Source organism: Eucyclogobius newberryi, unplaced genomic scaffold (genome assembly GCF_026437365.1).
Source record: "Eucyclogobius newberryi isolate DKJ021-1_F unplaced genomic scaffold, fEucNew1.0.hap1 SCAF_1, whole genome shotgun sequence".
Classification (NCBI taxonomy): Eukaryota; Metazoa; Chordata; class Actinopteri; order Gobiiformes; family Gobiidae; genus Eucyclogobius; species Eucyclogobius newberryi.
In genome coordinates this window covers 595,753-621,147 of record NW_027315723.1, presented here as the reverse complement: position 1 = coordinate 621,147, position 25,395 = coordinate 595,753, and the positions used below count along the sequence as shown (strand labels likewise).

At 46.3% G+C, this 25,395-nt stretch overlaps 1 protein-coding gene across 1 annotated transcript; it reads right to left on the bottom strand.

Moving 5' to 3' along the window:
• Nucleotides 1-3,420: 3,420 nt before the first annotated feature.
• On the bottom strand, nucleotides 3,421-12,907 carry naa20 (N-alpha-acetyltransferase 20, NatB catalytic subunit). The gene is made up of 6 exons (XM_072450397.1): nucleotides 12,816-12,907; nucleotides 12,524-12,548; nucleotides 12,004-12,094; nucleotides 4,300-4,435; nucleotides 4,052-4,197; nucleotides 3,421-3,798 (listed from the first exon to the last, which is right to left on the bottom strand). Exons 1-6 carry the CDS (start codon nucleotides 12,866-12,868, stop codon nucleotides 3,713-3,715), a joined length of 537 nt encoding a protein of 178 aa, XP_072306498.1. The 5' UTR covers nucleotides 12,869-12,907; the 3' UTR covers nucleotides 3,421-3,712.
• Nucleotides 12,908-25,395: the final 12,488 nt, after the last annotated feature.

Sequence of the window (25,395 nt, the reverse complement as noted above, 5' to 3'; positions counted from 1 at the left end):
GTCTCTCCCCTCTGGTCTCTCCCCTCTGGTCTCCCGTCTGGTCTCCCCTCTGGTCTCCCCTCTGGTCTCTTCTCTGGTCTCCCCTCTGGTCTCTCTGGTCTCTCCTCTGGTCTCTCTGGTCTCTCCTCTGGTCTCTCTGGTCTCCTCTCTGGTCTCTCCCCTCTGGTCTCTCCCCTCTGGTCTCTCCTCTGGTCTCTCCCCTCTGGTCTCCCCTCTGGTCTCCCCTCTGGTCTCCCCTCTGGTCTCTCCTCTGGTCTCTCTCCTCTGGTCTCTCCCCTCTGGTCTCTCCCCTCTGGTCTCTCCCCTCTGGTCTCTCCCCTCTGGTCTCTCCCCTCTGGTCTCTCCTCTGGTCTCCCCTCTGGTCTCTCCTCTGGTCTCTCCTCTGGTCTCTCTCCTCTGGTCTCTCCTCTGGTCTCTCCTCTGGTCTCTCCTCTGGTCTCTCCTCTGGTCTCTCCTCTGGTCTCTCCCCTCTGGTCTCTCCCCTCTGGTCTCTCCCCTCTGGTCTCTCCTCTCTGGTCTCTCCTCTCTGGTCTCCCCTCTGGTCTCTCCTCTGGTCTCTCCTCTGGTCTCTCCTCTGGTCTCTCCTCTGGTCTCTCCTCTCTGGTCTCTCCTCTCTGGTCTCTCCTCTCTGGTCTCTCCTCTCTGGTCTCTCCCCTCTGGTCTCTCCCCTCTGGTCTCCCCTCTGGTCTCTCCTCTGGTCTCTCCTCTGGTCTCCCCTCTGGTCTCTCCTCTGGTCTCTCTCCTCTGGTCTCTCCCCTCTGGTCTCTCCTCTGGTCTCTCCCCTCTGGTCTCTCCTCTGGTCTCTCTCCTCTGGTCTCTCCTCTGGTCTCTCCTCTGGTCTCTCCTCTGGTCTCTCTCTCCTCTGGTCTCTCCCCTCTGGTCTCTCCTCTGGTCTCTCCTCTGGTCTCTCCTCTGGTCTCTCTCCTCTGGTCTCTCCCCTCTGGTCTCTCCTCTCTGGTCTCTCCCCTCTGGTCTCCCCTCTGGTCTCCCCTCTGGTCTCTCCTCTGGTCTCTCCTCTGGTCTCCCCTCTGGTCTCTCCTCTGGTCTCTCCCCTCTGGTCTCTCCCCTCTGGTCTCTCCTCTGGTCTCTCCTCTGGTCTCCTCTCTGGTCTCCTCTCTGGTCTCTCCTCTCTGGTCTCTCCCCTCTGGTCTCTCCCCTCTGGTCTCTCCCCTCTGGTCTCTCCTCTGGTCTCCCCTCTGGTCTCTCCTCTGGTCTCTCTCCTCTGGTCTCTCCCCTCTGGTCTCTCCTCTGGTCTCTCCCCTCTGGTCTCTCCTCTGGTCTCTCTCCTCTGGTCTCTCCTCTGGTCTCTCCTCTGGTCTCTCCTCTGGTCTCTCTCTCCTCTGGTCTCTCCCCTCTGGTCTCTCCTCTGGTCTCTCCTCTGGTCTCTCCTCTGGTCTCTCTCCTCTGGTCTCTCCTCTGGTCTCTCCCCTCTGGTCTCTCCTCTCTGGTCTCTCCCCTCTGGTCTCCCCTCTGGTCTCCCCTCTGGTCTCTCCTCTGGTCTCTCCTCTGGTCTCCCCTCTGGTCTCTCCTCTGGTCTCTCCCCTCTGGTCTCTCCCCTCTGGTCTCTCCTCTGGTCTCTCCTCTGGTCTCCTCTCTGGTCTCCTCTCTGGTCTCTCCTCTCTGGTCTCTCCCCTCTGGTCTCTCCCCTCTGGTCTCTCCCCTCTGGTCTCTCCCCTCTGGTCTCTCCTCTGGTCTCTCCTCTGGTCTCTCCTCTGGTCTCTCCTCTGGTCTCTCTCCTCTGGTCTCTCCTCTGGTCTCTCCCCTCTGGTCTCTCCCCTCTGGTCTCTCCTCTGGTCTCTCCTCTGGTCTCTCCTCTGGTCTCTCCTCTGGTCTCTCTCCTCTGGTCTCTCCTCTGGTCTCTCCTCTGGTCTCTCCCCTCTGGTCTCCGCAAATCAACAACACAAACTGATTTTACAGGTTTTATTCAGTCAGTACAGTAGAGACAGTTGATATGACAAAGCGTCTGTGGCGCCCCCTCTGGTCTCTCCTCTCTCTGGTCTCTCTTCTCTCCGGTTTCTCCTCTCTCCTGTCTCTCCTCTCTCTGGTCTCTCCTCTCTCTGGTCTCCCCTCTGGTCTCTCCTCTGGTCTCTCTCCCCTCTGGTCTCTCCCCTCTGGTCTCCCCTCTGGTCTCCCCTCTGGTCTCTCCCCTCTGGTCTCTCCCCTCTGGTCTCTCCCCTCTGGTCTCTCCCCTCTGGTCTCCCCTCTGGTCTCTCTCCTCTGGTCTCTCCTCTGGTCTCTCCCCTCTGGTCTCTCCTCTGGTCTCTCCCCTCTGGTCTCTCCTCTGGTCTCTCCTCTGGTCTCTCCCCTCTGGTCTCTCCCCTCTGGTCTCTCCTCTCTGGTCTCTCCTCTCTGGTCTCTCCCCTCTGGTCTCTCCCCTCTGGTCTCTCCCCTCTGGTCTCCCCTCTGGTCTCTCCTCTGGTCTCTCCTCTGGTCTCTCCCCTCTGGTCTCTCCTCTGGTCTCTCCTCTGGTCTCTCCTCTGGTCTCTCCCCTCTGGTCTCTCCCCTCTGGTCTCTCCCCTCTGGTCTCTCCTCTGGTCTCCCCTCTGGTCTCTCCCCTCTGGTCTCTCCCCTCTGGTCTCTCCCCTCTGGTCTCTCCTCTCTGGTCTCTCCCCTCTGGTCTCTCCCCTCTGGTCTCTCCTCTGGTCTCTCCTCTGGTCTCTCCCCTCTGGTCTCTCCTCTGGTCTCCCCTCTGGTCTCCCCTCTGGTGTCTCTCCTCTGGTGTCTCTCCTCTGGTCTCTCCTCTGGTCTCTCTCCTCTGGTCTCTCTCCTCTGGTCTCTCTCCTCTGGTCTCTCTCCTCTGGTCTCTCTCCTCTGGTCTCTCCCCTCTGGTCTCTCCCCTCTGGTCTCTCCCCTCTGGTCTCTCCCCTCTGGTCTCTCCCCTCTGGTCTCCCCTCTGGTCTCCCCTCTGGTCTCTCCTCTGGTCTCCCCTCTGGTCTCCCCTCTGGTCTCCCCTCTGGTCTCTCCTCTGGTCTCTCTCCTCTGGTCTCTCCCCTCTGGTCTCTCCTCTGGTCTCCTCTCTGGTCTCCTCTCTGGTCTCTCCTCTCTGGTCTCTCCTCTCTGGTCTCTCCCCTCTGGTCTCTCCCCTCTGGTCTCCCCTCTGGTCTCCCCTCTGGTCTCCCCTCTGGTCTCCCCTCTGGTCTCTCCTCTGGTCTCTCCCCTCTGGTCTCTCCTCTGGTCTCTCCTCTGGTCTCTCTCCTCTGGTCTCTCCTCTGGTCTCTCCCCTCTGGTCTCTCCTCTGGTCTCTCCCCTCTGGTCTCCCCTCTGGTCTCTCCTCTGGTCTCTCCTCTGGTCTCTCTCCTCTGGTCTCTCCTCTGGTCTCTCCCCTCTGGTCTCTCCTCTGGTCTCTCCTCTGGTCTCTCTCCTCTGGTCTCTCCTCTGGTCTCTCCCCTCTGGTCTCCGCAAATCAACAACACAAACTGATTTTACAGGTTTTATTCAGTCAGTACAGTAGAGACAGTTGATATGACAAAGCGTCTGTGGCGCCCCCTCTGGTCTCTCCTCTCGCCGGTCTCTCCTCTCTCTGGTCTCTCCTCTGGTCTCTCCTCTCTCTGGTCTCTCCTCTCGCCGGTCTCTCCTCTCGCCGGTCTCTCCTCTCTCTGGTCTCTCCTCTCTCTGGTCTCTCCTCTCTCCGGTCTCTCCTCTGGTCTGTGGCGCCCCCTCAGGTTTGTTTGAGTATTTACAGATGGTGTTTTCGGGGGGCCACAGACTCTTGTTATTCGATGTCCTCGGGTCGGACCGGGTGGGGCAGAGGGACGATGGACTTCTTCTCTGTGTCTCTGGACAAAGCTTTCCTCATGTCTGAAACCAGAAGACCAAGAAAGAGCCTTTATGTAAGCGTCCTCGTCCCACTCACCGTAAGCGTCCTCGTCTGGCTCGTCCTCGTCTCACTCACCGCAAGCGTCCTCATCTCACTCACCGTAAGCGTCCTCGTCTCACTCACCGTAAGCGTCCTCGTCTCACTCACCGTAAGCGTCCTCGTCTCACTCACCGTAAGCGTCCTCGTCCGGCTCATCCTCGTCTCACTCACCGCGCTCGTCCTCGTCTCACTCACCATAAGCGTCCTCGTCCGGCTCTCCGTTGCTGGCAGAGTAATACTCGATGACGGTTCTGTAGACGCTGTAGCCCAGGCGCTTGTACATGTTCACTGCGACCTGATTGGACACGCGCACGAACAGGTCCACGAAGAACCCGCCTTTCCTGAAACACAGGACATCCGGGTCAGAGAGCGGGAGTCTGACCCACATCCGGGTCAGACTCCCGCTCTCTGACCCGGATGTGGGTCAGAGGAAACGATCGTACCTCTCAGAGATCTCTTCTAACATGTCCATGAGCTGCGCGGCGAGTCCCAGACGCCGGAACTCTGGGGCCACAGACAACGCCGTCACATGACCGTGCCACTCCTCACGCGCCACCGAACCCTCCGCCTTTCCCATGACTCCAGAACACACATGTCACATGTTAAAGCGTGTGGTGAACACGTGTGTCACATGTTAAGCGTGTGGTGAACACGTGTGTCACATGTTAAGCGTGTGGTGAACACGTGTGTCACATGTTAAGCGTGTGGTGAACACGTGTGTCACATGTTAAGCGTGTGGTGAACACGTGTGTCACATGTTAAGCGTGTGTTGAACACGTGGGTCGCATGTTAAGCGTGTGGTGAACATGTGGGTCACATGTTAAGCGTGTGGTGAACACGTGTCACATGTTAAGCGTGTGGTGAACACGTATCACATGTTAAAGCGTGTGGTGAACACTTGTGTCACATGTTAAGCGTGTGGTGAACACGTGTGTCACATGTTAAGCGTGTGGTGAACACGTGTCACATGTTAAGCGTGTGGTGAACACGTATCACATGTTAAAGCGTGTGGTGAACACGTGTGTCACATGTTAAGCGTGTGGTGAACACGTGTCACATGTTAAGCGTGTGGTGAACACGTGTGTCACATGTTAAACGTGTGGTGAACACGTGTGGTGAACACGTGTGTCACATGTTAAAGCGTGTGGTGAACACGTGTGTCACATGTTAAGCGTGTGGTGAACACGTGTGTCACATGTTAAGCGTGTGGTGAACACGTGTGTCACATGTTAAGCGTGTGGTGAACACGTGTGGTGAACACGTGTGTCACATGTTAAGCGTGTGGTGAACACGTGTGTCACATGTTAAGCGTGTGGTGAACACGTGTGTCACATGTTAAGCGTGTGGTGAACACATGTTAAGCGTGTGGTGAACACGTGTGTCACATGTTAAGCGTGTGGTGAACACATGTTAAGCGTGTGGTGAACACGTTTGTCACATGTTAAGCGTGTGGTGAACACGTGTGGTGAACACGTGTGGTGAACACGTGTGTCACATGTTAAGCGTGTGGTGAACACGTTTGTCACATGTTAAGCGTGTGGTGAACACGTGTCACATGTTAAGCGTGTGGTGAACACGTATCACATGTTAAAGCGTGTGGTGAACACTTGTGTCACATGTTAAGCGTGTGGTGAACACGTGTGTCACATGTTAAGCGTGTGGTGAACACGTGTCACATGTTAAGCGTGTGGTGAACACGTGTGTCACATGTTAAAGCGTGTGGTGAACGTGTGTCACATGTTAAGCGTGTGGTGAACACATGTTAAGCGTGTGGTGAACACGTTTGTCACATGTTAAGCGTGTGGTGAACACGTGTGTCACATGTTAAGCGTGTGGTGAACACGTGTGGTGAACACGTGTGTCACATGTTAAGCGTGTGGTGAACACGTGTGGTGAACACGTGTGTCACATGTTAAAGCGTGTGGTGAACGTGTGTCACATGTTAAGCGTGTGGTGAACACATGTTAAGCGTGTGGTGAACACGTGTGTCACATGTTAAGCGTGTGGTGAACACGTGTGTCACATGTTAAGCGTGTGGTGAACACGTGTGTCACATGTTAAGCGTGTGGTGAACACGTGTGTCACATGTTAAAGCGTGTGGTGAACACGTGTGTCACATGTTAAGTGTGTGGTGAACACGTGTGTCACATGTTGAAGCGTGTGGTGAACACGTGTGTCACATGTTAAGCGTGTGGTGAACACGTGTGTCACATGTTAAGCGTGTGGTGAACACATGTTAAGCGTGTGGTGAACACGTGTGTGACATGTTAAGCGTGTGGTGAACACGTGTGTCACATGTTAAGCGTGTGGTGAACACGTGTGTCACATGTTAAGCGTGTGGTGAACACGTGTGTCACATGTTAAGTGTGTGGTGAACACGTGTGTCACATGTTAAGCGTGTGGTGAACACGTGTCACATGTTAAGCGTGTGGTGAACACGTGTGGTGAACACGTGTGGTGAACACGTGTGGTGAACACGTGTGGTGAACACGTGTGTCACATGTTAAAGCGTGTGGTGAACGTGTGTCACATGTTAAGCGTGTGGTGAACACATGTTAAGCGTGTGGTGAACACGTGTGTCACATGTTAAGCGTGTGGTGAACACGTATCACATGTTAAGCGTGTGGTGAAAACGTGTGGTGAACACGTGTGTCACATGGGAAAGCATGTGGTGAACACGTGTGTCAAATGTTAAGCGTGTGGTGAACACGTGTGTCACATGTTAAGCGTGTGGTGAACACGTGTCACATGTTAAGCGTGTGGTGAACACGTGTGTCAAATGTTAAAGCGTGTGGTGAACACGTGTGTCACGTGTTAAAGCGTGTGGTGAACACATGTTGAGCGTGTGGTGAACACGTGTGTCACATGTTAATCGTGTGGTGAACACGTGTGGTGAACACGTGTGTCACATGTTAAGCGTGTGGCGAACACGTGTGTCACATGTTAAGCGGGTGGCGAACACGTGTGTCACATGTTAAGCGTGTGGTGAACACGTGTGTCACATGTTTAGCGTGTGGTGAACACGTGTGTCACATGTTAAGCGTGTGGTGAACACGTGTGTCACATGTTAAGCGTGTGGTGAACACGTGTCACATGTTAAGCGTGTGGTGAACACGTGTCACATGTTAAGCGTGTGGTGAACACGTGTGTCACATGTTAAGCGTGTGGTGAACACGTGTGTCACATGTTAAGCGTGTGTTGAACACGTGTGTCACATGTTAAGCGTGTGGTGAACACGTGGGTCACATGTTAAACGTGTGGTGAACACGTGTCACATGTTAAAGCGTGTGGTGAACACGTGTGTCACATGTTAAGCGTGTGGTGAACACGTGTCACATGTTAAAGCGTGTGGTGAACACGTATCACATGTTAAAGCGTGTGGTGAACAAGTGTGTCACATGTTAAGCGTGTGGTGAACACGTGTCACATGTTAAGCGTGTGGTGAACACGTGTCACATGTTAAGCGTGTGGTGAGCACGTGTCACATGTTAAGCGTGTGGTGAACACGTGTCACATGTTAAGCGTGTGGTGAACACGTGTCACATGTTTAAGCGTGTGGTGAACACGTGTCACATGCTAAGCGTGTGGTGAACACGTGTCACATGTTAAGCGTGTGGTGAACACGTGTCACATGTTAAGCGTGTGGTGAACACGTGTCACATGTTAAGCGTGTGGTGAACACGTGTGTCACATGTTAAGCGTGTGGTGAACACGTGTCACATGCTAAGCGTGTGGTGAACACGTGTCACATGCTAAGCGTGTGGTGAACACGTATCACATGTTTAAGCGTGTGGTGAACACGTGTCACATGCTAAGCGTGTGGTGAACACGTGTCACATGTTAAGCGTGTGGTGAACACGTGTCACATGTTAAGCGTGTGGTGAACACGTGTCACATGTTAAGCGTGTGGTGAACACGTGTGTCACATGTTAAGCGTGTGGTGAACACGTGTGGTGAACACGTGTGTCACATGTTAAAGCGTGTGGTGAACACGTGTGTCACATGTTAAAGCGTGTGGTGAACACGTGTGTCACATGTTAAAGCGTGTGGTGAACACGTGTGTCACATGTTAAAGCGTGTGGTGAACACGTGTGTCACATGTTAAGCGTGTGGTGAACACGTGTGTCACATGTTAAGCGTGTGGTGAACACGTGTGGTGAACACGTGTGTCACATGTTAAAGCGTGTGGTGAACACGTGTGTCACATGTTAAGCGTGTGGTGAACACGTGTGTCACATGTTAAGCGTGTGGTGAACACGTCACATGTTAAGCGTGTGGTGAACACGTCACATGTTAAGCGTGTGGTGAACACGTGTGGTGAACACGTGTGTCACATGTTAAAGCGTGTGGTGAACACATGTTAAGCGTGTGGTGAACACGTGTGTCACATGTTAAAGCGTGTGGTGAACGTGTGTCACATGTTAAGCGTGTGGTGAACACATGTTAAGCGTGTGGTGAACACGTTTGTCACATGTTAGGCGTGTGGTGAACACGTGTGTCACATGATAAGCGTGTGGTGAACACGTGTGTCACATGTTAAGCGTGTGGTGAACACGTGTGGTGAACACGTGTGTCACATGTTAAGCGTGTGGCGAACACGTGTGTCACATGTTAAAGCGTGTGGTGAACGTGTGTCACATGTTAAGCGTGTGGTGAACACATGTTAAGCGTGTGGTGAACACGTTTGTCAAATGTTAAGCGTGTGGTGAACACGTGTGTCACATGTTAAGCGTGTGGTGAACACGTGTGGTGAACACGTGTGTCACATGTTAAGCGTGTGGTGAACACGTGTGGTGAACACGTGTGGTGAACACGTGTGTCACATGTTAAAGCGTGTGGTGAACGTGTGTCACATGTTAAGCGTGTGGTGAACACATGTTAAGCGTGTGGTGAGCATGTGTGTCACATGTTAAGCGTGTGGTGATCACGTGTGTCACATGTTAAGCGTGTGGTGAACACGTGTGTCACATGTTAAGCGTGTGGTGAACACGTGTGTCACATGTTAAGCGTGTGGTGAACACATGTTAAGCGTGTGGTGAACACGTGTGTCACATGTTAATCGTGTGGTGAACACGTGTGGTGAACACGTGTGTCACATGTTAAGCGTGTGGCGAACACGTGTGTCACATGTTAAGCGTGTGGCGAACACGTGTGTCACATGTTAAGCGTGTGGTGAACACGTGTGTCACATGTTAAGCGTGTGGTGAACACGTGTGTCACATGTTAAGCGTGTGGTGAACACGTGTGTCACATGTTAAGCGTGTGGTGAACACGTGTGTCACATGTTAAGCGTGTGGTGAACACGTGTGTCACATGTTAAGCGTGTGTTGAACACGTGTGTCACATGTTAAGCGTGTGTTGAACATGTGGGTCGCATGTTAAGCGTGTGGTGAACATGTGGGTCACATGTTAAGCGTGTGGTGAACACGTGTCACATGTTAAGCGTGTGGTGAACACGTATCACATGTTAAGCGTGTGGTGAACACGTATCACATGTTAAAGCGTGTGGTGAACACGTGTGTCACATGTTAAGCGTGTGGTGAACACGTTTCACATGTTAAGCGTGTGGTGAACACGTGTGTCACATGTTAAGCGTGTGGTGAACACGTGTCACATGTTAAGCGTGTGGTGAACACGTATCACATGTTAAAGCGTGTGGTGAACACGTGTCACATGTTAAGCGTGTGGTGAACACGTGTCACATGTTAAGCGTGTGGTGAACACGTGTCACATGTTAAGCGTGTGGTGAACACGTGTGTCACATGTTAAGCGTGTGGTGAACACGTGTGTCACATGTTAAAGCGTGTGGTGAACACGTGTGTCACATGTTAAAGCGTGTGGTGAACACGTGTGTCACATGTTAAGCGTGTGGTGAACACGTGTGTCACATGTTAAGCGTGTGGTGAACACGTGTGTCACATGTTAAGCGTGTGGTGAACACGTGTGTCACATGTTAAGCGTGTGGTGAACACGTCACATGTTAAGCGTGTGGTGAACACGTCACATGTTAAGCGTGTGGTGAACACGTGTGGTGAACACGTGTGGTGAACACGTGTGTCACATGTTAAAGCTTGTGGTGAACGTGTGTCACATGTTAAGCGTGTGGTGAACACATGTTAAGCGTGTGGTGAACACATGTTAAGCGTGTGGTGAACACGTGTGTCACATGTTAAGTGTGTGGTGAACACGTCACATGTTAAGCGTGTGGTGAACACGTGTGGTGAACACGTGTGGTGAACACGTGTGTCACATGTTAAAGCGTGTGGTGAACGTGTGTCACATGTTAAGCGTGTGGTGAACACATGTTAAGCGTGTGGTGAACACGTGTGTCACATGTTAAAGCGTGTGGTGAACGTGTGTCACATGTTAAGCGTGAGGTGAACACATGTTAAGCGTGTGGTGAACACGTGTGTCACATGTTAAGCGTGTGGTGAACACGTGTGTCACATGTTAAGCGTGTGGTGAACACGTGTGGTGAACACGTGTGTCACATGTTAAGCGTGTGGTGAACACGTGTGTCACATGTTAAAGCGTGTGGTGAACGTGTGTCACATGTTAAGCGTGTGGTGAACACATGTTAAGCGTGTGGTGAACACGTTTGTCACATGTTAAGCGTGTGGTGAACACGTGTGTCACATGTTAAGCGTGTGGTGAACACGTGTGTCACATGTTAAGCGTGTGGTGAACACGTGTGGTGAACACGTGTGTCACATGTTAAGCGTGTGGTGAACACGTGTGGTGAACACGTGTGTCACATGTTAAAGCGTGTGGTGAACGTGTGTCACATGTTAAGCGTGTGGTGAACACATGTTAAGCGTGTGGTGAACACGTGTGTCACATGTTAAGCGTGTGGTGAACACGTGTGTCACATGTTAAGCGTGTGGTGAACACGTGTGTCACATGTTAAAGCATGTGGTGTACACGTGTGTCACATGTTAAGCGTGTGGTGAACACGTGTCACATGTTAAGCGTGTGGTGAACACGTGTGTCACATGTTAAGCGTGTGGTGAACACGTGTGTCACATGTTAAAGCGTGTGGTGAACACGTGTGTCACATTTTGAAGCGTGTGGTGAACGTGTGTCACATGTTAAGCGTGTGGTGAACACGTGTGTCACATGTTAAGCGTGTGGTGAACACGTGTGTCACATGTTAAGCGTGTGGTGAACACATGTTAAGCGTGTGGTGAACACGTGTGTGACATGTTAAGCGTGTGGTGAATACGTGTGTCACATGTTAAGCGTGTGGTGAACACGTGTGTCACATGTTAAGCGTGTGGTGAACACGTGTGTCACATGTTAAGCGTGTGGTGAACACGTGTGTCACATGTTAAGCGTGTGGTGAACACGTGTGTCACATGTTAAGCGTGTGGTGAACACGTGTGGTGAACACGTGTGGTGAACACGTGTGGTGAACACGTGTGGTGAACACGTGTGGTGAACACGTGTGTCACATGTTAAAGCGTGTGGTGAACGTGTGTCACATGTTAAGCTTGTGGTGAACACATGTTAAGCGTGTGGTGAACACGTGTGTCACATGTTAAGCGTGTGGTGAACACGTGTGTCACATGTTAAGCGTGTGGTGAACACGTATCACATGTTAAGCGTGTGGTGAACACGTGTCACATGTTAAAGCATGTGGTGAACACGTGTGTCACATATTAAGCGTGTGGTGAACACGTGTCACATGTTAAGCGTGTGGTGAACACGTGTGTCACGTGTTAAAGCGTGTGGTGAACACGTGTGTCACGTGTTAAAGCGTGTGGTGAACACGTGTGTCACATGTTGAAGCGTGTGGTGAACACGTGTGTCACGTGTTAAGCGTGTGGTGAACACGTGTGTCACATGTTAAGCGTGTGGTGAACACATGTTAAGCGTGTGGTGAACACGTGTGTCACATGTTAATCGTGTGGTGAACACGTGTGGTGAACACGTGTGTCACATGTTAAGCGTGTGGCGAACACGTGTGTCACATGTTAAGCGTGTGGTGAACACGTGTGTCACATGTTAAGCGTGTGGTGAACACGTGTGTCACATGTTAAGCGTGTGGTGAACACGTGTGTCACATGTTAAGCGTGTGGTGAACACGTGTGTCACATGTTAAGCGTGTGGTGAACACGTGTGTCACATGTTAAAGGTGCTTGACTCACTGTATCCCATGAGTTCTCCTCCAGGAGCTTCAGCCACGATGAAGTATTCGGGCCAGTGAGCCAGATACTGGAGGTAGAAGGGGATCCCATACTGAGCACGGGTCAGGAACCACACCAGAACCAGAACCAGAACCAGGACTGGGTCTTTATGTAAAACTTTTAAAACTATATCTACACCACACACACTGAGACACACAGACACAGACACACAGACACACAGACACAGACACACACACACACACACACACACAGACACACACACACACACACAGACACAGACACACACAGACACAGACACAGACACACACACACACACAGACACACACACACACACAGACACACACACACACACACAGACACAGACACACACACACACACACACACACACACACACACACACACACACACACACACACACACACACACACACACACACACACACACACACACACACACACACACACACACACACACACACACACACACACACACACACACACACACAGAGTTTAAAGGATACAGTTTCCGTCAGAGGATCCAAGTTACTGCAAAAACAAACACATTTGAGATGATTCACTGCATGAATATGAAACGTCATCACGACATAAACAGAGGAAATACAAACTAGACACGCGCTCAGAACTGGAAAAGTCTCATTGTTGTGCTTTTAGCAGCGTTAGCACGTTAGCTTTGTGATGCTAAGCGCAGCTCCAACACGTTTTTACGACTTTGTGGAGGATTTACAACAAAGTAAACTAGATAAACTGGATAAAATATAAACTCAGAAATAATTAAACAAACTAGCGACTCACATATTATTAAATTTAAATAAATCATCGCAGGTAAAAGGTCTTAATGTTGTCATCTCGCTAGCTTCTGTTAGCTCCTGTAAACCGGAAACGAGACGCCGTGAAGCAGCGCCATCTGAAGGACGGGCGGTGGTACTGCACCTTTTAAATGTGGATTATTTTCCTACATATTTTTGGTTCTTGATTAAAACATTTAATCAGGAATTCACTACAGCATAAAATGGCACGTGCGTTTTATGATCATTCAAAAAACTTTTTTTTTATTTTTTTAAACTTTATCTGTTTTTGAGCCTCTCGTTCTCAGAATGTACTACACATACTACACATACTACATCTACTACACATACTACACATACATGTACTACACGTACTACACGTACTACACATACTACACATACTACACGTACTACATGTACTACACATACTACACATACTACACGTACTACACGTACTACACATACTACACATACTACATGTACTACACATACTACACATACTACACATACTACACATACTACACATACTACACGTACTACACGTACTACACATACTACACATACTACACATACTACATGTACTACATGTACTACACATACTACACATACTACATCTACTACACATACTACACATACATGTACTACACATACTACATCTACTACACATACTACACATACATGTACTACACATACTACACATACATGTACTACACGTACTACACATACTACACATACTACACATACTACACGTACTACACGTACTACACATACTACATGTACTACACATACTACACGTACTACACGTACTACACGTACTACACATACTACACATACATGTACTACACATACTACATGTACTACACGTACTACACATACTACACATACTACATGTACTACACATACTACACATACTACACGTACTACACGTACTACACGTACTACACGTACTACACGTACTACATGTACCACACGTACCACACATACTACATGTACTACACATACTACACGTACTACACGTACTACACGTACTACACGTACTACACGTACTACACGTACTACACGTACTACACATACTACACATACTACACGTACTACACGTACTACACGTACTACATGTACTACACATACTACACGTACGTGTACTACGTGTAGCACGTGTAGTACATGTAGTACGTGTAGGACGTGTACTACATGTACTACACGTAGTACACGTACTACATGTACTACTGTAACAAAGAGCCTGTTACACTAGCACTTTACACTGTTCACTATTTGCACTTTAAATTACATTTAACTTTAATTGCACACAGCACTTTATACATCTATTAGAACTTTAAGAAGACAATTGCACAAAATTGATTTTAAATATTTATAAAAATAATGTTTCTTTTATCACATTTTTAGATCTGGTGCACAGGGGCCCTTGGAGGAAGCCGTCTGTCCTGGAGGGAAAAGGGAGACAGATTAAATGATGAAATTGGTTATGTGCAATATATGGTGCAATATTTGTTGAAGATGTTTCGGTGTTAATGTGGTTTGTGTTTTTAGTGAATTGTATGTTACTCACTTCCTCTGTTCTTGTGTCCAGGAGTCAAAGGGTTCCCTCCAGGAACAAGCTCCCTTTTTAAAGGTTCCCGGCTGGACCAAGACAGAGGAAGTGTAGGGGAGCACCATGGGGGGAGCACCATGGGGTTAGCACCATGGGGGGAGCACCATGGGGGGAGCACCATGGGGGGAGCACCATGGGGGGAGCACCATGGGGTTAGCACCATGGGGGGAGCACCATGGGGGGAGCACCATGGGGGGAGCACATGGGGGACCACCATGGGGTTAGCACCATGGGGGGAGCACCATGGGGGGAGCACCATGGGGGGAGCACCATGGGGGGAGCACCATGGGGTTAGCACCATGGGGGGAGCACCATGGGGGGAGCACCATGGGGTTAGCACCATGGGGGGAGCACCATGGGGGGAGCACCATGGGGGGAGCACATGGGGGACCACCATGGGGTTAGCACCATGGGGGGAGCACCATGGGGGGAGCACCATGGGGGGAGCACATGGGGGAGCACCATGGGGGGAGCACATGGGGGAGCACCATGGGGGGAGCACCATGGGGGAGCACATGGGGGAGCACCATGGGGGAGCACCATGGGGGGAGCACCATGGGGGGAGCACCATGGGGGGAGCACCATGGGGGAGCACATGGGGGAGCACCATGGGGGAGCACCATGGGGGGAGCACCATGGGGGAGCACATGGGGGAGCACCATGGGGGAGCACCATGGGGGGAGCACCATGGGGGGAGCACCATGGGGGGAGCACCATGGGGGAGCACCATGGGGGAGCACCATGGGGGGAGCAGCACCATGGGGGGAGCACATGGGGGGAGCACCATGGGGGGAGCACCATGGGGGGAGCACATGGGGGGAGCACCATGGGGGGAGCAGCACCATGGGGGGAGCAGCACCATGGGGGGAGCACCATGGGGGGAGCACAGGGGTTTAAGGGTGTTTTATCATGGATTAGGTGTTGGTTTGAGGGTTTTATGTATATATGTATATATAGTGAAATGTGTATGTGTTTATTGGTTTTATGGAGGTTTTAGTATATTTTTCTGAGCTAAAGATACTGTCAACATCCCTTGTAATTATGGATAGTTCGACCCAATGAAGTGGACCAGATAAAAGGGCCTGAACCATCAGTCCTGGTTCTGCTGCTGGAAGAGACACAGCTCGTGGCTCCAAACCTTTTTGCACTTTATTTTTGATTGAAAATTGAATAAAATGTGGACCACAATTATGACTCGTCTCCCTTGACTTCAACCGCTCCGGCCGTCCTACATCACAACTACACGTACTACACGTACTACACGTACTACACGTACTACACGTACTATACGTACTACACGTACTATACGTACTACATGTACTATACGTACTAAACGTACTACACGTACTATACGTACTACATGTACTATACGTACTACACGTACTATACGTACTACATGTACTATACATACTACACGTACTACACGTACTATACGTACTACATGTACTATACGTACTACACGTACTATACGTACTATACGTACTACATGTACTATACATACTACACGTACTACACGTACTATACGTACTACATGTACTATACATACTACACGTACTACACGTAGTACACATACTACATGTACTACACATACTACAAGTACTACACATACTACACGTACTACACATAGTACATGTAGTACACGTAGTACATGTGTTACACGTACTACACGTACTACATATACTACATATACTACACATACTACACGTACTACACGTACTACACATACTACACGTACTACACGTACTACACGTACTACACGTACTACACATACTACACGTACTACACGTACTACACATACTACACGTACTACACATACTACACATACTACGTGTACTACACATAGTACATGTAGTACACTTAGTACATGTACTGTCGTGTCCCGCCGTAGAAACACATGGTAAATAATAAATAAAAATACATAATCTCAGACAAAGTTAGCTCTTTAGCTAGCTCTAAAGGAGAGCTTCACAGAGACCAAAAAACAACAACAGATACAATAAAACATCAGTGGAAATAACATGTTAGAACTTTCGAAGGCCTAAAGAGGACGAGCCTGGGGCCGTGAACTGAACCTCAAGCCCTCGATTGTGCTTTCTAGAGTGCTTTGTGTCTTTAAGATGAAGCTGCACGACGCTCTGTGGTCCTGAACTCTAGTGTCTGACGTGTGAGAGAGCCTCTGGTGCAGTGGCTCTTTAGTCTCACTCTCCCTATGTGGCTCTTTAGTCTCCCTATGTGGCTCTTTAGTCTCACTATGTGGCTCTTTAGTCTCCCTATGTGGCTCTTTAGTCTCACTATGTGGCTCTTTAGTCTCACTATGTGGCTCTTTAGTCTCACTATGTGGCTCTTTAGTCTCACTATGTGGCTCTTTAGTCTCACTATGTGGCTCTTTAGTCTCACTTTATTTCAGCTCAAATCAGAGCGTTGCTCGTGTGAACCAGAATATGGACTCTGTTGGACTCTGTTGGACTCTGTTGCACTCTGTTGGACTCTGTTGGACTCTGATGGACTCTGTTGCACTCTGATGGACTCTGTTGGACTCTGATGGACTCTGTTGGACTCTGATGGACTCTGTTGCACTCTGATGGACTCTGTTGGACTCTGATGGACTCTGTTGGACTCTGATGGACTCTGTTGGACTCTGATGGACTCTGTTGCACTCTGATGGACTCTGTTGGACTCTGATGGACTCTGTTGCACTCTGATGGACTCTGTTGGACTCTGATGGACTCTGTTGGACTCTGATGGACTCTGTTGCACTCTGATGGACTCTGTTGGACTCTGATGGACTCTGTTGGACTCTGATGGACTCTGTTGGACTCTGATGGACTCTGTTGCACTCTGATGGACTCTGTTGGACTCTGATGGACTCTGTTGCACTCTGATGGACTCTGTTGGACTCTGATGGACTCTGTTGGACTCTGATGGACTGTTGGAATCTGTTGGACTCTGATGGACTCTATTGGACTCTGTGGGACTCTATTGGACTCTGATGGACTCTGTTGCACTCTGATGGACTCTGTTGGACTCTGATGGACTCTGTTGGACTCTGATGGACTCTGTTGGACTCTGTTGGACTCTGTTGGACTCTGATGGACTCTGTTGGACTCTGTTGGACTCCGATGGACTCTGATGGACTCTGTTGGACTCTGATGGACTCTGTTGGACTCTGTTGGACTCTGTTGGACTCTGTTGGACTCTGTTGGACTCTGATGGACTCTGTTGGACTCTGATGGACTCTGATGGACTCTGATGGACTCTGATGGACTCTGTTGGACTCTGATGGACTCTGATGGACTCTGTTGGACTCTGTTGGACTCTGTTGGACTCTGTTGGACTCTGATGGACTCTGATGGACTCTGTTGGACTCTGTTGGACTCTGTTGGACTCTGATGGACTCTGTTGGACTCTGATGGACTCTGATGGACTCTGATGGACTCTGTTGGACTCTGTTGGACTCTGATGGACTCTGATGGACTTTGTTTGTTGGACTCTGATGGACTCTGATGGACTCTGTTGGACTCTGTTGGACTCTGATGGAATCTGTTGGACTCTGAAGGACTCTGTTGGACTCTGTTGGACTCTGTGGGACTTTGTGGGACTCTGATGGACTCTGTTGGACTCTGTGGGACTTTGTGGGACTCATCTTTGACGTGACTGGGACAAAAGTAGATCTGGTTTCTGTCGTAGTCTTGTTGTCATCTGGTTGGCTCAGACCCAGAGCGATGAGCTGGTTTTGGGCGGGACCCTTCACAGGTCTCTGAGAACCCTTCACAGGTCTCTGAGGACCCTTCACAGATCTCTGAGGACGACTGGCCTCGATCACAAACACAAACAACTCAAGTCCTTTGTCTTTCCATTGTCTTTAGTGAGTGTCGAGTTCAGTCTCCAGAGACCAGACCCACTTCAGACTCTGTCGAACTGCAATAGCTTTACTGTCCATGTCTGTGTCCTTCAGAGACTGGACCCTGTGTCCTTCAGAGACTGGACCACATCTGACCCTGTGTCCTTCAGAGACTGGACCCTGTGTCCTTCAGAAACTGGACCACATCTGACCTTGTGTCCTTCAGAGACTGGACCCTGTGTCCTTCAGAGACTGGACCACATCTGACCCTGTGTCCTTCAGAGACTGGACCCTGTGTCCTTCAGAGACTGGACCACATCTGACCCTGTGTCCTTCAGAGACTGGACCCTGTGTCCTTCAGAGACTGGACCACATCTGACCCTGTGTCCTTCAGAGACTGGACCCTGTGTCCTTCAGAGACTGGACCACATCTGACCCTGTGTCCTGTGAAATAATTGTTGTCAAATTTGTGTGTAAAGTAAAGACGAAATACTTTGTGAACTTTGTCTTTTATCGTGTTAAATGTTTTATTCCTAACTTTCTTTTAAACTCTTCGCAAAGGAAATTTCAATACATTTTACCCACACGTACAGTCTGTGCTCCGGAGGGCGGGGCCTCTGCTCTGGCGGGTGGGGCCTGTGCTCCGGAGGGCGGGGCCTCTGCTCCGGCGGGTGGGGTCTGTGCTCCGGAGGGCGGGGCCTCTGCTCCGGCGGGTGGGGTCTGTGCTCCGGAGGGCGGGGCCTCTGCTCCAGCGGGTGGGGTCTGTGCTCCGGCGGGTGGGGTCTGTGCTCCGGCGGGCGGGGCCTCTGCTCCAGCGGGTGGGGTCTGTGCTCCGGCGGGTGGGGTCTGTGCTCCGGCGGGTGGGGTCTGTGCTCCAGCGGGTGGGGTCTGTGCTCCGGCGGGCGGGGTCTGTGCTCCGGAGGGTGGGGTCTGTGCTCCGGCGGGCGGGGCCTCTGCTCCAGCGGGTGGGGTCTGTGCTCCGGCGGGTGGGGTCGGTGCTCCGGCGGGTGGGGTCTGTGCTCCGGCGGGTGGGGCCTGTGCTCCGGAGGGTGGGGTCTGTGCTCCGGCGGGCGGGGTCTGTGCTCCGGAGGGCGGGGTCTGTGCTCCGGCGGGTGGGGCCTGTGCTCCGGAGGGTGGGGCCTGTGCTCCGGAGGGTGGGGCCTGTGCTCCGGAGGGTGGGGTCTGTAATCCGGCGGGCGGGGCCTGTGCTCAGGTGGGTGGGGCCTGTGCTCCGGCGGGCGGGGCCTGTGCTCAGGTGGGTGGGGCCTGTGCTCAGGTGGGCGGGGCCTGTGCTCAGGTAAGTTCACCTGTGGAGCCGTGTTGGACGCAGTCACAGAGGAACATGGATCTGTTCTGGAGTTTAGTCTCTGTGTTCAGCCTCACGGCCTCCGGCATCGCCCAGCGGTGAGGACTACTGTACTTCTACTACTACTACTGTACTTCTACTACTACTACTGTACTTCTACTACTACTACTGTACTTCTACTACTACTACTGTACTTCTACTACTGTACTTATACTACTGTGCTTATACTACTGTACTTCTACTTCTACTACTGTACTTATACTACTACTACTACTGTACTTCTACTACTGTACTTCTACTACTGTACTTCTACTACTGTACTTCTACTTCGACAACTGTACTTCTACTACTGTACTTCTACTACTGTACTTCTACTACTGTACTTCTACTTCTAATACTGTACTTATACTACTGTACTTCTACTACTACTACTGTACTTATACTACTGTACTTCTACTTCTACTACTGTACTTCTACTACTGTACTTATACTACTGTACTTCTACTTCTACTACTGTACTTCTACTTCTACTACTGTACTTCTACTACTGTACTTCTACTTCTAATACTGTTATTATACTACTGTACTTCTACTTCTACTACTGTATTTATACTACTGTACTTCTACAACTGTACTTCTACTTCTACTACTGTACTTGTACTACTGTACTTATACTACTGTACTTATACTACTGTACTTCTACTCCTGTACTTCTACTTCTACTACTGTACTTCTACTACTTTACTTCTACTACTACTACTGTACTTCTACTTCTACTACTATACTTCTACTACTATACTTCTACTACTATACTTCTACTACTGTACTTCTACTTCTACTACTGTTCTTCTACTACTACTACTACTGTACTTATACTACTGTACTTCTACTTCTACTACTGTACTTCTACTACTGTACTTATACTTCTACTACTGTACTTCTACTACTGTACTTCTACTTCCAATACTGTACTTATACTACTGTACTTCTACTACTACTACTACTTCTACTACTGTACTTGTACTACTGTACTTATACTACTGTACTTATACTACTGTACTTCTACTCCTGTACTTCTACTTCTACTACTGTACTTCTACTACTTTACTTCTACTACTACTACTGTACTTCTACTTCTACTACTATACTTCTACTACTATACTTCTACTACTATACTTCTACTACTGTACTTCTACTTCTACTACTGTTCTTCTACTACTACTACTACTGTACTTATACTACTGTACTTCTACTTCTACTACTGTACTTCTACTACTGTACTTATACTTCTACTACTGTACTTATACTACTGTACTTCTACTTCCAATACTGTACTTCTACTACTATACTTCTACTTCTATACTTCTACTACTATACTTCTACTACTATACTTCTACTACTCTACTTCTACTACTGTACTTCTACTACTCTACTTTTACTACTATACTTCTACTACTATGCTTCTACTTCTATACTTCTACTTCTATTACTATACTTCTACTTCTATACTTCTACTTCTACTACTATACTTCTACTACTATACTTCTACTTCTACTACTATACTTCTACTACTATACTTCTACTTCTATACTTCTACTACTAAACTTCTACTACTATACTTCTACTACTATACTTGTACTACTATACTTATACTACTATACTTATACTTCTATACTTATACTACTATACTTATACTATACTTATACTACTATACTTATTCTACTATACTTATACTTCTATACTTCTACTACTATACTTCTACTACTATAATTCTACTACTATTCTTATAGTACTATACTTCTACTTCTATACTTCTATTACTATACTTCTAGTTCTATACTTATACTTATACTACTATACTTATACTTATACTACTATAATTTTACTACTGTACTTCTACTACTGTACTTCTACTACTCTACTTCTACTACTATACTTCTACTACTATGCTTCTACTTCTACTACTATACTTCTACTACTATACTTCTACTACTATACTTCTACTTCTATACTTCTACTACTATACTTCTAGTTCTATACTTATACTTATACTACTATACTTCTACTACTATACTTCTACTTCTACTACTATACTTCTACTACTATACTTCTACTTCTATACTTCTACTACTATACTTCTACTACTGTACTTCTACTTCCAATACTGTACTTATACTACTGTACTTCTACTACTACTACTACTTCTACTACTGTACTTGTACTACTGTACTTATACTACTGTACTTATACTACTGTACTTCTACTCCTGTACTTCTACTTCTACTACTGTACTTCTACTACTTTACTTCTACTACTACTACTGTACTTCTACTTCTACTACTATACTTCTACTACTATACTTCTACTACTATACTTCTACTACTGTACTTCTACTTCTACTACTGTTCTTCTACTACTACTACTACTGTACTTCTACTACTGTACTTCTACTTCTACTACTGTACTTCTACTACTGTACTTATACTTCTACTACTGTACTTATACTACTGTACTTCTACTTCCAATACTGTACTTCTACTACTGTACTTCTACTTCTACTACTATACTTCTACTACTATACTTCTACTTCTATACTTCTACTACTATACTTCTACTACTATACTTCTACTACTCTACTTCTACTACTGTACTTCTACTACTCTACTTTTACTACTATACTTCTACTACTATGCTTCTACTTCTATACTTCTACTTCTACTACTATACTTGTACTACTATACTTATACTACTATACTTATACTTCTATACTTATACTACTATACTTATACTATACTTATACTACTATACTTATTCTACTATACTTATACTTCTATACTTCTACTACTATACTTCTACTACTATAATTCTACTACTATTCTTATAGTACTATACTTCTACTTCTATACTTCTATTACTATACTTCTAGTTCTATACTTATACTTATACTACTATACTTATACTTATACTACTATAATTTTACTACTGTACTTCTACTACTGTACTTCTACTACTCTACTTCTACTACTATACTTCTACTACTATGCTTCTACTTCTACTACTATACTTCTACTACTATACTTCTACTACTATACTTCTACTTCTATACTTCTACTACTATACTTCTAGTTCTATACTTATACTACTATACTACTACTATACTTCTACTTCTACTACTATACTTCTACTACTATACTTCTACTTCTATACTTCTACTACTATACTTCTACTACTATACTTCTACTACTCTACTTCTACTACTGTACTTCTACTACTCTACTTTTACTACTATACTTCTACTACTATGCTTCTACTTCTACTACTATACTTCTACTACTATACTTCTACTACTATACTTCTACTTCTACTACTATACTTCTACTACTATACATCTACTTCTATACTTCTACTACTATACTTCTTCTACTATACTTCTACTACTATACTTCTACTACTATACTTCTACTACTATACTTATACTACTATACTTCTACTACTATACTTCTACTTCTACTACTGTACTTATACTACTGTACTTCTACTTCCAATACTGTACTTCTACTACTGTACTTCTACTTCTACTACTATACTTCTACTACTATACTTCTACTTCTATACTTCTACTACTATACTTCTACTACTATACTTCTACTACTCTACTTCTACTACTGTACTTCTACTACTCTACTTTTACTACTATACTTCTACTACTATGCTTCTACTTCTATACTTCTACTTCTATTACTATACTTCTACTTCTATACTTCTACTTCTACTACTATACTTTTACTACTATACTTCTACTACTATACTTCTACTTCTATACTTCTACTACTATACTTCTAGTTCTATACTTATACTTATACTACTATACTTCTACTACTATACTTCTACTTCTACTACTATACTTCTACTACTATACTTCTACTTCTATACTTCTACTACATACTTCTACTACTGTACTTCTACTTCCAATACTGTACTTATACTACTGTACTTCTACTACTACTACTACTTCTACTACTGTACTTGTACTACTGTACTTATACTACTGTACTTATACTACTGTACTTCTACTCCTGTACTTCTACTTCTACTACTGTACTTCTACTACTTTACTTCTACTACTACTACTGCACTTCTACTTCTACTACTATACTTCTACTACTATACTTCTACTACTATACTTCTACTACTGTACTTCTACTTCTACTACTGTTCTTCTACTACTACTACTACTGTACTTCTACTACTGTACTTCTACTTCTACTACTGTACTTCTACTACTGTACTTATACTTCTACTACTGTACTTATACTACTGTACTTCTACTTCCAATACTGTACTTCTACTACTGTACTTCTACTTCTACTACTATACTTCTACTACTATACTTCTACTTCTATACTTCTACTACTATACTTCTACTACTATACTTCTACTACTCTACTTCTACTACTGTACTTCTACTACTCTACTTTTACTACTATACTTCTACTACTATGCTTCTACTTCTATACTTCTACTTCTACTACTATACTTGTACTACTATACTTATACTACTATACTTATACTTCTATACTTATACTACTATACTTATACTATACTTATACTACTATACTTATTCTACTATACTTATACTTCTATACTTCTACTACTATACTTCTACTACTATAATTCTACTACTATTCTTATAGTACTATACTTCTACTTCTATACTTCTATTACTATACTTCTAGTTCTATACTTATACTTATACTACTATACTTATACTTATACTACTATAATTTTACTACTGTACTTCTACTACTGTACTTCTACTACTCTACTTCTACTACTATACTTCTACTACTATGCTTCTACTTCTACTACTATACTTCTACTACTATACTTCTACTACTATACTTCTACTTCTATACTTCTACTACTATACTTCTAGTTCTATACTTATACTTATACTACTATACTACTACTATACTTCTACTTCTACTACTATACTTCTACTACTATACTTCTACTTCTATACTTCTACTACTATACTTCTACTACTATACTTCTACTACTCTACTTCTACTACTGTACTTCTACTACTCTACTTTTACTACTATACTTCTACTACTATGCTTCTACTTCTACTACTATACTTCTACTACTATACTTCTACTACTATACTTCTACTTCTACTACTATACTTCTACTACTATACATCTACTTCTATACTTCTACTACTATACTTCTTCTACTATACTTCTACTACTATACTTCTACTACTATACTTCTACTACTATACTTATACTACTATACTTCTACTACTATACTTCTACTTCTACTACTGTACTTATACTACTGTACTTCTACTTCCAATACTGTACTTCTACTACTGTACTTCTACTTCTACTACTATACTTCTACTACTATACTTCTACTTCTATACTTCTACTACTATACTTCTACTACTATACTTCTACTACTCTACTTCTACTACTGTACTTCTACTACTCTACTTTTACTACTATACTTCTACTACTATGCTTCTACTTCTATACTTCTACTTCTATTACTATACTTCTACTTCTATACTTCTACTTCTACTACTATACTTCTACTACTATACTTCTACTACTATACTTCTACTTCTATACTTCTACTACTATACTTCTAGTTCTATACTTATACTTATACTACTATACTTCTACTACTATACTTCTACTTCTACTACTATACTTCTACTACTATACTTCTACTTCTATACTTCTACTACTATACTTCTACTACTGTACTTCTACTTCCAATACTGTACTTATACTACTGTACTTCTACTACTACTACTACTT